Genomic DNA, 19,008 nt, shown 5'->3' on the forward strand with positions numbered 1-19,008 from the left:
TGATGTGGAAGGTTTTGTCCATCCTGTCAAATTGATGTGGAAGGTTTTGTCCATCCCTTTCAAAATGATGTGGAAGGTTTTGTCATCCTGTCAAATTGATGTGGAAGGTTTTGTCCATCCCTTTCAAAATGATGTGGAAGGTTTTGTCATCCCTTTCAAATTGATGTGGAAGGTTTTGTCATCCCTTTCAAATTGATGTGGAAGGTTTTGTCCATCCTGTCAAATTGATGTGGAAGGTTTTGTCATCCTGTCAAATTGATGTGGAAGGTTTTGTCCATCCTGTCAAATTGATGTGGAAGGTTTTGTCATCCCTTTCAAAATGATGTGGAAGGTTTTGTCATCCCTTTCAAATTGATGTGGAAGGTTTTGTCATCCCTTTCAAAATGATGTGGAAGGTTTTGTCATCCCTTTCAAAATGATGTGGAAGGTTTTGTCATCCCTTTCAAAATGATGTGGAAGGTTTTGTCCATCCTGTCAAATTGATGTAGGTTTTGTCCATCCCTTTCAAATTGATGTGGAATGCTTTGTCCATCCCTTTCAAATTGATGTGGAAGGTTTTGTCCATCCTGACAAAATGATATGGAAGGTTTTGTCCATCCTGTCAAATTGATGTGGAAGGTTTTGTCCATCCTGACAAATTGATGTAGAAGGTTTTGTCATCCCTTTCAAAATGATGTGGAAGGTTTTGTCATCCCTTTCAAATTGATGTGGAAGGTTTTGTCATCCCTTTCAAAATGATGTGGAAGGTTTTGTCATCCCTTTCAAAATGATGTGGAAGGTTTTGTCCATCCTGTCAAATTGATGTAGGTTTTGTCCATTACTTTCAAATTGATGTGGAATGCTTTGTCCATCCCTTTCAAATTGATGTGGAAGGTTTTGTCCATCCTGACAAAATGATATGGAAGGTTTTGTCATCCTGTCAAATTGATGTGGAAGGTTTTGTCCATCCTGACAAAATGATATGGAAGGTTTTGTCCATCCTGTCAAATTGATGTGGAAGGTTTTGTCCATCCTGACAAAATGATATGGAAGGTTTTGTCCATCCTGTCAAATTGATATGGAAGGTTTTGTCCATCCTGTCAAATTGATGTGGAAGGTTTTGTCATCCCTTTCAAAATGATGTGGAAGGTTTTGTCATCCCTTTCAAATTGATGTGGAAGGTTTTGTCATCCCTTTCAAAATGATGTGGAAGGTTTTGTCCATCCTGTCAAATTGATGTAGGTTTTGTCCATCCCTTTCAAATTGATGTGGAATGCTTTGTCCATCCCTTTCAAATTGATGTGGAAGGTTTTGTCCATCCTGACAAAATGATATGGAAGGTTTTGTCCATCCTGTCAAATTGATGTGGAAGGTTTTGTCCATCCTGACAAAATAATGTGGAAGGTTTTGTCCATCCTGTCAAATTGATGTAGAAGGTTTTGTCATCCCTTTCAAAATGATGTGGAAGGTTTTGTCATCCCTTTCAAAATGATGTGGAAGGTTTTGTCATCCCTTTCAAAATGATGTGGAAGGTTTTGTCCATCCTGTCAAATTGATTTAGGTTTTGTCCATCCCTTTCAAATTGATGTGGAATGCTTTGTCCATCCCTTTCAAATTGATGTGGAAGGTTTTGTCCATCCTGACAAAATGATATGGAAGGTTTTGTCCATCCTGTCAAATTGATGTGGAAGGTTTTGTCCATCCTGACAAATTGATGTAGGTTTTGTCCATCCCTTTCAAATTGATGTGGAAGGTTTTGTCATCCCTTTCAAAATGATGTGGAAGGTTTTGTCATCCCTTTCAAAATGATGTGGAAGGTTTTGTCCATCCTGTCAAATTGATGTAGGTTTTGTCCATCCCTTTCAAATTGATGTGGAATGCTTTGTCCATCCCTTTCAAATTGATGTGGAAGGTTTTGTCCATCCTGACAAAATGATATGGAAGGTTTTGTCATCCTGTCAAATTGATGTGGAAGGTTTTGTCCATCCTGACAAAATGATATGGAAGGTTTTGTCCATCCTGTCAAATTGATGTGGAAGGTTTTGTCCATCCTGACAAAATGATATGGAAGGTTTTGTCCATCCTGTCAAATTGATGTGGAAGGTTTTGTCCATCCTGACAAAATGATATGGAAGGTTTTGTCATCCTTTCAAATTGATGTGGAAGGTTTTGTCCATCCTGACAAAATGATATGGAAGGTTTTGTCCATCCTGTCAAATTGATGTGGAAGGTTTTGTCCATCCTGACAAAATGATGTGGAAGGTTTTGTCCATCCTGTCAAATTGATGTGGAAGGTTTTGTCCATCCTGACAAAATGATGTGGAAGGTTTTGTCCATCCTGTCAAATTGATGTAGAAGGTTTTGTCATCCCTTTCAAAATGATGTGGAAGGTTTTGTCCATCCTGTCAAATTGATGTAGAAGGTTTTGTCATCCCTTTCAAATTGATGTGGAAGGTTTTGTCCACCCATTCAAAATGATGTGGAAGGTTTTGTCCACCAAGTTAAAATGATCTGGGATGGTTTTGTCCACCCTTTCATGATGATGTGGTAAGTTTTGTCCACCCTTTCAAAATGAAATGGGAGGTTTTGTCCACCCGGTTAAATTAATCTGGGATGTTTTGTTCACCCTTTCAAAATAAATTGGGAGGTTTTGTCCACTCATTTAAAATGATGTGGAAGGTTTTGTCAATGGGAGGTTTTGGCCTACATTCGTTCCTATGGCATCAATAGCTTTGAAGATACATGAAAAGTCCACATATTTTTTATCACCCCTCAAACTTAATATAATATAAATGAAAAAAAACACAACAACACTGGTTAATAATTGTTCATATTTATTTCAGCTTAATTACAGAAGTGGAAGAATTAATCTGCAGACACACAAACAATTACAGATGAGGTTAGAAAACAAACGATTTAAATGCCTTTATTTAGAATAACTACACAGCCAAGTTTACACACACAAACCCGTCAATTAACATGAATCACAGAATTATTATATCATATTTTTTACATAAAACATTTACTAACTAATTGCATACTAAAATCTTATAACAAATGGCAATATTTTGTTCCCAGAATGTATGTGGTTGCTTCTGGGGCCATGATTACGAACAGTCTCAAGTCACAGTCGAAGTCCAGACTTCAGTGGAAAAACTGCAAATCTTTATTTCGTTGTATCTTTTTATCTAGTTGATTTTTGATGACCAAATTTTTATGACTGTTCGCAATTGCACAATTATTCACGATAATTATTGTAAAACTGATAGAATAAGGATGACTCTGAGTCTAGACTCAGACTTAAACCTGTTTGTTATCAGTGCCCCTGGTAATTTGCTTTTGTTTCGTTCAATAAAGCAACAGGCATAACTCAACAATTATTCAAGTGAGAGAGTAGAGACTCGTTAAACACATTTATTTTATGCTTTCTGGTGATTTATAGATATTTATCAGTGAAATAAAAATGATATTTCAATGTTTAAATCACAGTGAAATATCAATTTGATATTTTTACTGTGTGAAATTTTAGCCCACTCTCACTTCCAAATCAAGATTCAGCGTGCCCAGACAGAGCTGGGACAAAATGTCAACGACTTCATTTACCAAAATGGAAATTACGTTCAAATACAGTTTGACCCGCTTTTCTGAAAAACTACAATAAAATGTCATTTTATGTTACATTTTAGACAAAAGAATAAAAAGAAAAATTGTTGGTTTAAGTGTAAAATCACAAAATATTTCACTTTGTGAACATCGCTCAGTGAAATATACTATGATCTTACTCAGAAACAACAATTATCCTCTATGCAATTTTCAGTGTAAATGTGTGTTTACCGTATACCTTCAAAAAGAGTTAAGCTAAAGACTTGTTTGTTTAAAACATGTTAATTATATAAAATAGATATTTTGATTATGTCATTTTTACATTATTTTAGCTTTAACATATTATTTGTGTATCTTAAATTAGGTGGGTTATACATGGAATTGTAAAAAAAAAGGCAAGATATGGAATAAATAACGTTTTCAAAGCTTATGGCACAAGAAGTGATCCAACACCTAGGGTATTTCATGGAACCTCGTAATTTCACCACACCATGAGCAATAATTTTAAATTTTGAAGCCAGGTGACCGCATATAATTTTGGTATCATTTGAAAAAGCATTGCATAATGATTACAAATGTGTAAAATAAATGTTCAGAAAAAAAATGAATAATAAAGCTGAGTTTTAATTTATTTATTTTTATTTCTACTCGAATCACCCTTAATTGTTTTATGACTGTTTAAACATTGAATATGTGATCATTCTCTTTCTTATTGCATAAACAATCAAATTTAAGGAGCAGCAGAAAAACGAGGGGGGGGGGGGGGGGGGGGGGGGCGGGGAAAATCTTGCAACTTATTTATAGTTGCCTAATCAGCTTCTTTTTCAAATAATACAAAATTGTAAAGGGTCTTCATGCATCAACATTTAACAATATGGCTGATGGAGCTATGACAGGATGCCATTAAATGTTATGGATGATAGAGCTATGACATTCTATCTGTTTTGTGGGTGAAATACCTTAACTAGGGTAGTTAAAATTAGTGGAATGTTCTGGTAAATATAGTATAACAATATAAATATATCTCTGATAAAAATATACAAAAATGTATATTTGTGTACAATGTACATGCTTAAATACTGACTGGGCCTGAAAAATAATTGTTTGTTTCAGGTAACCAGACCCTACCTAAAAAAGGCTGCAGACCCTAGTATTTTTGTCCAAAAAAAAAAAGAAAAAAAAAAAAGTTAAACATACAAATTAAACCCCATACAACTGCAATATATGATTGACATTTGCAAGGAGTAGGGCTATTTTCAAGAAAATAAAAATATAAATAAAAAAAATCCTGCCTACCCTACCTAGTAATTTTGGGGATGTTACCCGAAACAAACATTTAATTTTGAGCCCTTATATTATCAAAAACAATTTAGATCTCATAATCATTAAAATTATTCAATTCATAAACAACATGGAATATTTTAAGTATACTCTTAAACAGTACAGTACATGCATACTGCATACATACTATATAATAAAAACAACTTTTTTACTTTATTCATTAACACTGTGGAATATTATGCACATAAAATAACCATATCAGAGCATGATTAAACAAAAAAGTCCTGCTTGGTGGAATGAAGTTCAAGATATGATAAAATGCATACAAGTGATTTAAATGTCCACATATTATTTTCATCATAAAACAGTATTTTCAACTACAGTGAAGATATTGATTTTCACATGATCATTGGATATCGAGCGATGTCAGTAATTCCGTTATTAATATCAACAAAGTTCTAACAATCGACCCAATAATTTGGAATGATTTTTTATAAAGACTGAGTGAATATTCATATTAGCAACATTATACTTATCCTGCTGTTATATAATTTTTAGTATAAATAAATAAAAAAATATTAAAACATTATTTAATTTCTTCTTTTTACATTTTTAAATTATTTGCAAATTTTTAATATACATAAATGGTGTTTGGAGTTGAATGAAGGAAAATATTATTGTCAATTTATTGATTATGGATGGACTGCTTTAGTAATAATAAAATACACTTTATCGTAAAAACGCCTAATTACATATAAGCCCTCAATAGCCATATTTTTCTACAAAAAGTCTACATCTACAGAATCTGATTGTAAAGTTTAAAATTTAACAGATTTGCTCAAACTGAAAACATCTATATCTAAAGAAAATTAGCTAACGCTAAAATAAAATTTGGACGCAAAATTAAATCATTAATCTCAAATGATATCCTAAAATATGTCAATATTTTATAAATTCTAGGGAGTTCTAAATCTTCAATCATGCTTGTTCAAAAAAAGATATATTCATGCCCAAAGTTGCAGCTTGGAGAAATTAGTAATATTTACTTTCTTGAATAAACATATGCCAGACGGGATACATTCACTTAAATTTATATTTTTTATCAAAGAATTTAGCACCACCTTATCCAAACAAGTTAGCGGAATTGACATAATTGTATATGAGATATCTTAAAGGCACTCATTCACGTTTTATAGCATCAGACATTGAAAAAAAATAATTGTGAAATGTGATCAAAATGCTGGTTTCATTGATAAAACATCACCACAAATTCATATAAGAGCTCTAACCTTAATAAGTTCTTAAAAATGTGATTGAAAACGCTCTATTCTGCCGAAAATTCATAGTAACACTATTGAACATTGAATTGATTTTAAGGCTCTTATTAATAAAATTTTGTTCAAGTGAATAGCTGTCAGTTGCTGTTCGTTGTTTGTTCATTAAAGGAAGCAAAATAACTCAACTTCCATAAGGTTCCACAAAAAAACATTGCAAATATTTTTTTTAATTGAACCCTTTAAAATGAAATTATGAAAAACATTGAATACAACTGGCAAATACAAAAGTCTTTGATCAAAATTCAAATTCATCCGGGTTCCCTAAGTGCAAGTTGCAACTGTTGGTACAAACTACAATTTATCATTTAATAAATACAGATATGTAGTACTTTTATAAAACAGAAATTAAAAAAGAAATGCAAGATTAACCTTTATACAAATACCTGTAATAATTATTCAAAATAGTTGGTTATACTTAGCATAGAGTAAACAGTTCAAGGTGCCAAGCAAATGAATGGCTATTTAGCTTATACAGAAAAAAGAGCAAAATTAATAAAGAATTAAATAAAAAAAACATTCCACAGACTTTTATCATAACCCTAAAAGAATTATTAGGATTTCCTGGAAAATTTAACGTCTGCAATTCCACTGAAGATCACGTATGGAAATGCATTTCCAACTGAAGATCCACAAACGGAGATAATAAAACTTCCACAAGGGAGGTAATAAAACATCCACGAGGGAGGTAACTTCTATGAGAATCCATTGATTCTGATGGGGAATCGTCGCAGGAGGGTTTGATATTGTTTGTTTTGCTTGACATTGACCAGAATCACTTCATGTTTCTTGTGATGGTCGACTAAGGTGGATACGTCTTGAAATGCCTGCAACAGAAAAAAAGCAAGAATTACAAGCCTTGCCGTACATGTGTGTCTTTTCTCTGGAAACATGAGTACCAAATTTAATTCAAATATCTAAAAAAGCTTGAGTAATTAACATGACAACAAGGTTATCATAATAGTGTTCATACAGCCAGACTAGCAATAAATGAAGGAGTTTTCAAGGATGTTTCAAGGACCTTTATTTGATTTTCAAGGACTCTCTTAAATAAGAAAGTATGAAAATGACACATATTTTCAAACACTATCAATAATTTTTTAATAGCAAGCTATGATTAGACTAGTAACTAGAAAGCATTCTCTAAGTGAGATCAAACCTTTTACGTAAGTTTATAGTTTAAGAACTTTTCATCCAGCAGCCTAAAATTCAAGTACTTTTCAAGTCTGTGCAAACCCTGTCTATACCAATACTTAGTTTTTTTGTTCGAAAATAAGACAAGCATTTTATGATCTAGCCAAACTGACATAAAATAGAAAGAATATTAAAATTTTCAACAAACTTGTATGACATTCAATTAACTTTTGAAGATAATTAATAAAAATTGCAAAAAAGGCATTAAATCCAAGGCTGATGGACCAGAGTCACCATCTTCTATTCATTTTTCTAATTTGTCATCACAGTTTGGAACAGAAACATAAAACTTCTATTTAAATAAATCATGAAATTACCAGTTCATCGTCCTTCCATTCCCCGAGGGCAACCTGATTGTCGTCTCGTACACGGACCTTCAGGTTGTACACGTGACTCTGGTATAAGACGACCAGCGTGTACGGCTGCTTGTCTCCGCCCTGTTTACTCTTGCGAACAAGGAATGTTCCATCCTAAAATACATGAAAAGAAACATTACATCCTGAAATGTATGTACAATGTATGAATATAGAACGTTTCATCCTGAAATGCATCTAAGCAGTTTAAATTTAATATATTTGCATATACTTATCTAACTATTTTAGCTTAATTTGAAGATGTAGTTTAACTCTGTGTTGGCTCAAATTGGATGTAAAGGACCAACTTTTTATACTTAAGGTAAGCCTTCCCGCTTGGCTTGAACTTGTCGAGGCTCAAGGTATCTTTGCCGCCCCCTGTGAGTTCGAGCCATGGGGATTCAACTGTAGCTATATGAACACGTAGTCTGATTTTGACCAGCAAGCTTTGACCTTTTTGTTACATTTCTTATGAAACATACTGTAGCATCTCACTGGTTTTGGAACTTGGTATACAATGTGAACATTTCTATTTTTGTAAATAAATTCCATGTCATATCAATTTTAAGTATACAAATACTGGCAGGATTAGTCTAAAGAAACAGATTAGGAGATTCTCCTGATGAAAACGTAAAACATACTCAGCTGACCTATGATTCATCAACTTACTAATTATCGAGTTTATCATAGATTCCAATGTTTCATATTACCATGGGAAAACTGTAAACAGAGTACATATTGTCAACATAAACAGCAAATACTGTTCTTATGCTTCAAAACAGGTCAGTGTGCTAATTTACAAATCTTGCTATTGAAATCTTCTGTAATTTTTTTTTTATTTAAAGCCAATTAAGTTGCTCAAAGCCAAGTTGCTCTTCAAGTTACCAGTAGTGTTGGGAATTGAACCAAATTTTCGATAGTGATTATCAACTGATATTTTTCACTTTTTTTAAAATTTAAGTCCGCCTTCAGTTCCTATTCAAACGTCAGCACACACAGGGTTGGGCCATAATTTCAACGACTTCATTTCCGAAATTACTTTTCATGCACATACAAATTGGCACGTTTTTTTTTAAAAAGGCATATGATAAAATGAAAAATGGTTGTTTCAGTACAAAAAAACTTTAATGAGATAAGAACCAGACCCTTACCTGTCCGATTTGGTTAAGGCGTGACTCAGTTTCGCGACGTTCTATGTTACCATGGTACCACTCCTCCTTACTCAGGGGATCTTGAGGGGGCTGCAATAAAATTATATAGCAGAGCTTCAAGTAACAGGGTCATATTTGGTGTAAAAACGCATTAAAATGCACCACCAATTTCAATATAAAGTCAAACATATATTCAAGAAGTATTCTGGTTATCAGAAATTAATGTCATGTTGCGTTACATTTCATATAAAGTTTTTACCATATCAACTGTTTTTTTGTCTATTTTTTTTTCAAAGTGCTTTGTGTTTCGTACTTTTGGTCTCCTTAGCAACGTTTATGTAAAATCTACAGACTTGTGATTTATCATTTATTATTGCTATATGGTCATATTTACATAATCTGTGTCTTAAATGAACTGAAAAAGGTGACTCTTTGAAACTTTGGATCAACATTACATTAAAAATTATGATCAACATTACAAAACTATATGGGTATTGAAAAATTCAAAGCCTGTCAATGAACTTTACGAACAGTCCTCGTAGTTGCAAATTTTATCAGAACAGTCATTCTAAAATTGCTTTTTTTCTGTTGATTGTTTTCCAAAAGCTTTTTATACTCCTCAAAAACAACATAACAAAAATGTTTTAATATTGAACAAATCGTTTAGAAACAACCTTCGCTGTATCATAAGTTTGTTCGTCAGTTGGAATGTTTTCACAGACTTTATTATCACCATCTGTTTTCTTACGTGTTCTTACGTTTTCTTACGTCTTCAAAATAGTCTTTATATAGTAGCATTTTCTGTTGATATATCCTAACTGTGAGATACTTTTAGTTCATTCTTATTAAAGTACTTTAAAAATGATTTAATTTTAGATATATTTGCAAATACAGTAAAAATTGCAATGTCAAAGGCGTTGGGACCTTAGGCAATACTTCAAGAAAATGAACGTTCCATAAAAAACGAAATACAAAACATGTCTATTATATAAACTAAAACAAAAAATTCAATGTTAACTGACAGTGCTGACTTGACAATTCAATGTTAATTGGCTGGGCTGACTTGACAATTCAATGTTAATTGGCTGGGCTGACTTGACAATTCAATGTTAACTGACTGTAAGGACTTGACAATTTAATGTTAACTGACTGTAAGGACTTGACAATTCAATGTAAACTGACTGTGCTGACTTGACAATTCAATGTTAACTGACTGTGCTGACTTGACAATTCAATGTTAACTGACTGTGCTGACTTGACAATTCAATGTTAACTGACTGTGCTGACTTGAAAATTCAATGTTAACCGATTGTGGTGACTTGACAATTGAATGTTAACTGACTGTGCTGACTTCACAATTGAATGTCAACTGACTATGCTGATTTTACAATTCAATGTTAACTGACTGTGCTGAGTTCACAATTCAATGTTTACTGACTGTGCTGACTTCACAATTGAATGTCAACTGACTGTGCTGATTTTACAATTCAATGTTAACTGACTGTGCTGAGTTGATATTTCAATGTTAACTGACTGTGCTGAGTTCACAATTCAATGTTAACTGACTGTGCTGACTTGATATTTCAATGTTAACTGACTGTGCTGAGTTCACAATTTAATGTTTACTGAATGTGCTGAGTTCACAATTCAATGTTAACTGACTGTGCTGACTTGATATTTCAATGTTAACTGACTGTGCTGACTTGATATTTCAATGTTAACTGACTGTGCTGAGTTCACAATTCAATGTTAACTGACTGTGCTGAGTTCACAATTCAATGTTTACTGACTGTGCTGAGTTCACAATTCAATGTTAACTGACTGTGCTGAGTTCACAATTCAATGTTAACTGACTGTGCTGAGTTCACAATTCAATGTTTACTGACTGTGCTGAGTTCACAATTAAATGTTAACTGACTGTGCTGAGTTCACAATTCAATGTTAACTGACTGTGCTGAGTTCACAATTCAATGTTAACTGACTGTGCTGAGTTCACAATTCAATGTTAACTGACTGTGCTGACTTGATATTTCAATGTTAACTGACTGTGCTGAGTTCACAATTCAATGTTTACGGACTGTGCTGAGTTCACAATTCAATGTTAACTGACTGTGCTGAGTTCACAATTCAATTTTTACTGACTGTGCTGAGTTCACAATTCAATGTTTTAAACTGACTGTCCAGAGTTCACAATTCAATGTTAACTGACTGTGCTGACTAGACATTTCCATGTTAACTGACTGTGCTGACTAGACATTTCCATGTTAACTGACTGTGCTGAGTTCACAATTCAACGTTAATTGACTGTGCAAATCAATGTTATCTTACAACATAGCTGGAGGCATCGTCATATACATCATCTTGCTCCCACTCCTGAGCAGGCGGTTGTGGCGGGGGTGGGGCGGGGGCAGGAGTTATCTTTCTTTCTACCACTGGAGTAACTGGCTTTTCCATGGGCTTCTACAATGTAGCGAACATGTCAACATTACACAAAGGGGAGTGAACCCATTATTCTTTAATTGTATTAAATGGAAATAGAGCTGCATATTCAGGGTATCTGATTGAAGTAAATAATGTCTGAGTTTAAAGATTTTCAATTTGTCTGTTCAAATTAAATCTTATAGCCTCAAATAATACACATTAAACCAAACTGTCTTGGGCTGTATATATTAAAAAGCCCAAGTGTCTAGATTTTTAACATAAGTATGCAAAAATGCAAAGATTATAAGGCCACAATAAAAAAATGTTTGTGGTTACCCTACCAACAATTTTGGAAGCAGATTACGAGATAGGTAAGGATTTCTTTTATTTTTATTTTTTATATTTTTTTATTTTTCCTCCACCTTTTGGCTATTAACACCCCTATGTAGAAAAATAGAAAAGAACAATTTTTGACACCAATTTGTATTTATGTTGGTCGGGTAGCCGCAAACAAACATTTTATAAGGTTAGCCCTGTATTAGCAAGCAGCAGTGTACAGCGAGTTACAGTTATATTAGCAAACTATTATATAACAAGAGAAAATTGGTTATAAGCATAGTTCAAACTGAACAAGAATTACAGAACATATTATAGGCCAAAATTACTTAATATTCAGTTTAGTTACCTGTCCCAAACTTATAGGTCTCAGTAGAAAGGTATGTTTATCCTTTTTTTTACTTTGTAACCCCATAATTCCTACATCATTTTTTTTTACAGAGATATACAGATAAAAATATAGGCACAAAAGAAGCTAAAAAAATGGAGTTGCGATTATTTTTATGAGAAAGTCCAGTAAAGCCAAAGAATATTTTTATTAATTGTGGACCTACTGGCATATATATAAGAAAGCGCATGTGGAAACAGGCATTCTTTTGTGTGTATTTTCGAAATGATCAATTTTTTCTGCCTCTTTCTAACATGTTGTTTTTTACATACAGAAAAAGGCTTAAGCTTATTTTCTGATTATAACTCAGTTGATCTAACACTCATTCGCTTACTTCTGTTTAGCAAGGGGCATAACTATAAAAAACAAGCATTTTATCCAGAGTGAAGGGATTTGCATTATATGCATATAGTCATTTTGTACAATGTGTACTTAGTCTTGTATCAATATCTTGAATGGAATCCAAGATATGGAAAACAGTAAGGGGACGTATTTTGTAGCACAACAACTGTGACCGACCACAGACAACGATCACAATGACAACGACGACAATGACAAAGACGACATCAAGTTTACGACAATACCTTGACTGTTCTAAAAATATTAAAATATATCTTACACAAAAAAAACGCACCTGTGGAATGGGTGGGGGGCCAGGGGGTAAGGGGGGTGGTGGCGCCAAGCCCTGGGGTGGGGGAGGAGGAGGTGGGGGCCCTAGGCACCGGGAAGACATCTGGGTTGGGACAGGGGGAGGAGGCTGCCGTGCCCACAAGGGGGTGGGGGCACTGTAGAGGGGGCGAACTGGCATCAGGGGCTTGGGGCCTGAAACACACATGCGCCTACGTGTAACATGCTAGCAAGCTATTTATGTGAGACAAACACATAATATAAGATGCTAGAATCACACAAGTTCATAAAGTGTTATGCATAGAATAAGCCTGTCCTTTGGCAGCTCTTTAGTCTAGAAATCAAGAGTAAAGGAAAGCTGGAGGAAAGAAAGCTGAAAAGCAGGTTAATCAACGTGTACATATAGTTTATAACAAGGTGTTTAGCACAAATTTCAGCAAAAAATAATGGCAAGTCCACTTCCACAATCTAGGGTCAAGAGTAGAAAGCAGCTGAAACACTAAAAAGCATTAAAATGGCAAATACAGTATAAACTATACCATTGCTGTAAAAAAACTAAGAGTAAAATGTATGTATACATAGCAATAATGTGAAATGTGTTTTGTTTATTGTAGTAAAATTATTGTAATAATATACCTGAACAATTTTTAAACTCTACTTTAGCTGTTGTACCAATCAGCAACACATTTTTTCTTGCATGCTTTTGCTGAGGTGTTTGTTAAAGTCTATAAGACAAAGTACATTATGTTTGTTGTAGCCTTTAGGACGAAGTAAAAAAAATATGCCTGTTGTAGCCAATAGGACAAAGTACAAAAAATATGTTTGTTGTAGCCTTTAGTTCAATGTACATTATGTATGTGGTAGCCTTTAGGACAAAGTACATTATGCCAGTTGTAGCCTTTAGGAAAAAGAACATTATGCCTGTTACAGCCTTTAGGACAAAGCACAAAAATCATGTTTGATGTAGCTTATTGTGCAATGTACATTATGTTTGTTGTAGCCTTTAGGACAAAGTAAAAAAACAACATATGCCTGTTGTAGCCTTTAGGACAAAGTACAAACATTATGTTTGTTGTAGCCTATTGTTCAATGTACATTATGTTTGTTGTAGCCTTTAGGACAAAGTACATTGTCCCTGTCATAGCCTTTAGGACAAAGTACAAAAAGTATGTTTGTTGTAGCCTTTAGAACAAAGTACTTTATGTTTGTTGTAGCCATTAGGACAATGTACTTTATGTTTGTTGAAGCCTTTAGGACAAAGTACAAAAATATGTTTGTTGTAGCCTTTAGAACAAAGTACTTTATGTTTGTTGTAGCCTTTAGGACAATGTACTTTATGTTTGTTGAAGCCTTTAGGACAATGTACTTTATGTTTGTTGTAGCCTTTAGGACAAAGTACTTTATGTTTGTTGAAGCCTTTAGGACAATGTACTTTATGTTTGTTGTAGCCTTTAGAACAAAGTACTTTATGTTTGTTGTAGCCTTTAGGACAATGTACTTTATGTTTGTTGTAGCCATTAGGACAATGTACTTTATGTTTGTTGAAGCCTTTAGGACAAAGTACAAAAATATGTTTGTTGTAGCCTTTAGAACAAAGTACTTTATGTTTGTTGTAGCCTTTAGGACAATGTACTTTTTGTTTGTTGTAGCCTTTAGGACAATGTACTTTATGTTTGTTGTAGCCTTTAGAACAAAGTACTTTATGTTTGTTGTAGCCTTTAGGACAATGTACTTTATGTTTGTTGTAGCCTTTAGGACAATGTACTTTATGCCTGTTGTAGCCTTTACGACAATGTACTGTATGTTTGTTGTAGCCTTTAGGACAAAGTACATATTCCCTGTTGTAGCCTTTAGGACAGAGTACAAAAATTATGTTTGTTGTAGCCTTTTGTACAATGTACTTTATGCCTGTTGTAGCCTTTAGGACAATGTACTGTATGTTTGTTGTAGCCTTTAGGACAAAGTACATAGTCCCTGTTGTAGTCTTTAGGACAAAGTACATAGTCCCTGTTGTAGTCTTCAGGACAAAGTACATAGTCCCTGTTGTAGCCTTTAGGACAAAGTACATAGTCCCTGTTGTAGTCTTTTAAGGACAAAGTACAAAAATTATGTTTGTTGTAGCCTTTTGTACAATGTCCTTTATGCCTGTTGTAGCATTTAGGACAAAGTACATTATGCCTGTTGTAGCATTTAGGACAAAGTACATTATGCCTGTTGTAGCATTTAGGATAAAGTACAAAGTATGTTGTGAAATATTCTGTAACTTTTATGACAAAGTAGGGCAATTTAAGTGTCATGTCCTAATACATTTTAGGACAAAGAATTATTTAGTATGTTGTGTTTGTTTTAGCTTGTACCAAGACAGTACAGTTATGTGTGTTGAGGACAAAATCTGCGCGGTATGTCTTTAAAATAAAACTGTTTTCCATGGACACATGGATAGATTATACTGGCCCTATGGATAGATTCTACTGGTCCTATGGATAGATTCTACTGGTCCTATGCATATATTCTACTGTCCCTATGGATAGATTCTACTGACTCTGATGGAAAGATTCTACTGGTCCTATGGTGGATAGATTCTACTGGCTATGATGGATAGATTCTACTGGCCCTAAGTATATATTCTACTGGCCCTTAAATGATATTTCTGCTTTGTTTATAAGAGACAAGTCAGTCCATGTTTTTTGTGATCTTTATAACAAAAAAGCCGGCTATTATATATACATTTCATAAGACAAAATGTGGATTTCTGTAGTATTTTTTTTTACAATCAGCAGATAACAGAACAAATTATCAGCGTCTATTTTATGTTATATTTTTGGAAAAGAAATGAACAGTTTTCATTGTTTCTAGAAGTTTGGTGAGTTTTTGTCTAACTTCTAAAAGTACACCACCATATACATATTGTGTATATATGTTTTTGTGTTCACAGCATTTTAAAATGTTCAAATATAAACATGTTTGGTAACGAAATATAGGTCATGTTATATTTTTGGTGAGAAAAAATGATGAGTTATGCGTTTTCTAGCTTCTAGAAGTTCAAACACACAGATTCTGCAAAATGCTCGAAATTCAAAACAACAGTTATACACAGTGCTATTAAATACGCAAACCTCAAGCAGCCAGGCTTTGTCAAACCATTAGGAAAAAGAAAATCTTACATTGAAATTTCTTAATCCAACTACAGAGTAAGAAAATTAAACAGCATGTTAAAAAATATTTTACTCCTCAAAAATGTTTGTTATTGATATTATATGATAGAGAAATAACAAAACTAGAGCCATCACAGGAGTGATAAGGACCCAGAATGACTTTGTTTGAGAGGGGATGGCAATCTGAAGGCATGTTATTAAGTATATAACCAAGAATCTATTGCTCAATTGTTATCAACAGTTCAGAATTTCTAAACATACAAAGGGCCGTAAATCTGACTATATTTAAGCATGACTTACATAACTTGTCACAATTAAAATGGAGTTATTTTATAACTTGTCAAGAAAGAGCAGATTGTCAATATGAGTAATTGTATAAAGTTTGAAGGTGATACCTTCTACGGTTTAAAAGTTATTAAGAAAACAAAAACAAAGATAAATTATATTTTCAGACAGCCATAAATCTTACAAAACTGAAGTTGGAGTTATATTTCTTGCCTTTGAAGAAAGCATTGTTACTGTGAGTAAGTAAATGAAGTTTGAAGTCAATATTTCCATGGTTATAAACTTGTACGGAAAAAACATGAAAAATGTAGGGGGGGTTTCAAAAGTTCAGTTTTTTAAAGGGCCATCATTCTTACAATATTTCAGTTGGAGTTATATAACTTGTCAGGAAAGAACACCATTGTTACTGTGAGTAAGTCTGTGAGGTTTGAAGTTGATATCTTCAATGATTGTTAAGTTAATGATATAAAACATAAAAAGTTTGTATTTATTTTAAAACTTACAAAGGGCCATAACTCTAACGATATTTCATTTAGAGTTCCATTACTACAAAGGAGCACATTGTTACTGTGAGTAATTGTACAAAGTTTGAGATTGATGTCCAAAACGGTGGTAGTTATTTAAAAAAAAAAACACATGAAAAATGCGGACGGACAGGGTAATTAATACTATAGGGCACCCGCAATATTTTAACTGAGGCCCTAATAATAACTACAGTTATGTTTGATGGGCTGATATGGAGAATAGCTCAAAGAAGATGCCACAGTAGCAGGTCAAAGTGGTTTGACTTAAGAAAGATAGAACTGGTAGAGCCATCGTCAATTGTGTGTGTAAAAGCTGATTAATCAAATAACAATTTCAATTAATCCTTGATCTTCCTGACCAGAGAAAAAAACTTCCAAGTGTTGGTGCTTTATTTACATAAAGTTCAATCACTTTTTGTTCTGCCTTATTTATATTCAAACATCAGTGCTTCAGAGGCAGTTTAGAGGTGTTGACATTATCTATTTAACATCACCCAAATGCATTAGTTGGTACAAAATGTTTGTGGGGTATACATTGGTGGTAAAGTAAAAAATTAATTCACCCCTTTGCAAGTAGAATGATTGATTGATTGAAACTATCATGTTTCGTGATTTTCAGTATCTTTCATCCAAACAAACGGTTGATGCTTGTTTTAGGAATATTACTCACCTAAAACAAACTTTTATGATCAATTGACATCAGCTCTAATAGGAAAGTAACAGAAACTCTGAGAAGTGGAAAGTTTTATATAAGATTCTCCTTGTGTCAAGTAAGGGTCAGATTATTCGTTGCCATCAAATTAGCAAGAATTGCAAACAAATGCATTGGTCTTCGCAAGCTGTGAGCAGGGTGCTTTAACATCTGGATAAAGCTTTTCGTACTACCATCCCCGATATCAAGTGATATGCTCAAATATCAAGGATTTTAGACTAATGCATTTGTCACTGAAAGCTGTGATCTGGTGAGACTACTGTATGAAACTTAAACATAATTCTAATTATGGCTTTTAATAAACTTTTCACAAGATGCCAACAGCCTGGACCTATAACAACAGGGATTATATAATATTTAAGTTGACCGATGTCAATGATCTCTTAACAAAACCCAGTTCAGTTCTAACCAGCTCATCTTGTGTTAAACATGTTCACACGTTTTCAACGGTTCCGAGAAATACACTGTAATAAACAATTTTTCGAGAAATTTCGTGCCCAGATGTAAAAATTAGTGAAATGATGCTGAAATTTTCAGAAAGGAATCGAACACTTATTCAAATAAACTTTAAGTCAAAAAAAGAAGAAGAAAAAAGGTTTCACAAATGACAGAGTACTGAGGGACCGAAATTATTACATTAAGGCTAAGTAAAAGTTTTTCTTAATCATTAAAATATTACTTCAGGTCATCTAAGTATCTTAGACTATACTATATTTCATTGGCTGACACATTGTCAACACAAACTCTGACTCTGCGAGTGTGTATGGGACAGTGGCAGAACGCGGACTTTTAAACAACCACGAAAGTTGAAATTCTTAATGATTAAGTCTAGTACTTAATTTATTGCCTAGCTGCAATTTCATTGGCTGAAAATGTAGGTTATTTTCTAAGTGGCATAATTTCTCAAAATTCTTGTAACATTTAAGTAAATGAAATAAAAACATTTCAAAGATCTATAACCTATTACTAAACAGTAGTAAGATGAAACTTAAGAGAGGATGGCATTTACCAAATTTAAGCTCACTTTTAATACTTATGATAACTGACAGGACGCTGAACATTCTTCATTTGAATGTGTTCATAACTTAAATCAACCAATGAAAAGGATGAAAAAGCAATATGGGTGTACAAAATTAGATTTTAGCGTCATGTCAATTTATCTTACATCTCTTAAAATAAATGCACTGAGTAACAGAAATTATGAAATAAGATCTATTTGCTACAAGTAATAGCTATCTGCCATCTGTAATAATAACAATAATTAGAAAGCAGGTTTGGTTATAATTATTGTCTAAAAAGGGCGTGGCTAAAGTGATATACTGCTGATTGATAGGTGTCATATAGAAAGGTGACTGTTTGTGCAAGTCTTACTGCAGGTGCTTGGGCTCTGCCCATTTGGGGCTTGACAGCGATCAGTGGCTTGCCAGCTGAAATATCAGAATTTCGAACCAGTTGTCAGTCAGAGAGAAATGCATGCACAGCTAGAGGGATACAAAGCTAGGAGAAACAGTGACCTATAATATGAAGTTATATGTTATTTTTATAAGACATTGGTTATTTCAAATGAAATGTCACCCTATAAAAACAACATATTTCTCCGCATGTTAGTTTCACTGTGAAATTTTAGGAGGTAAAATAAGTCAATGACCTTTGTACAAAAACGTT

General features: G+C 33.5%; 1 protein-coding gene across 5 annotated transcripts in view; it reads right to left on the bottom strand.

The window, feature by feature from the left end:
• Positions 1 to 2,796: 2,796 nt before the first annotated feature.
• The window catches only part of LOC128211055 (B-cell linker protein-like), a 63,507-nt gene continuing 47,295 nt past the window's right edge, over positions 2,797 to 19,008 (bottom strand). For 3 of the 5 annotated variants that reach the window (XM_052915451.1, XM_052915452.1, XM_052915450.1), the window contains 4 exons: positions 11,224 to 11,355; positions 8,896 to 8,985; positions 7,709 to 7,861; positions 2,797 to 7,024 (listed from right to left, as the gene is read on the bottom strand). In XM_052915451.1, the coding sequence (XP_052771411.1) occupies positions 6,893 to 7,024; positions 7,709 to 7,861; positions 8,896 to 8,985; positions 11,224 to 11,355 (507 nt within the window). In that variant the 3' untranslated portion in view covers positions 2,797 to 6,892. Of the gene's footprint in view, positions 7,025 to 7,708; positions 7,862 to 8,895; positions 8,986 to 11,223; positions 11,356 to 15,831; positions 15,852 to 18,714; positions 18,771 to 19,008 lie in introns of all 5 variants that reach the window. The other 2 variants (XM_052915454.1, XM_052915453.1) reach the window with 2 other exon arrangements.

The sequence above is a fragment of the Mya arenaria genome, chromosome 12 (genome assembly GCF_026914265.1).
Source record: "Mya arenaria isolate MELC-2E11 chromosome 12, ASM2691426v1".
Lineage (NCBI taxonomy): Eukaryota > Metazoa > Mollusca > Bivalvia > Myida > Myidae > Mya > Mya arenaria.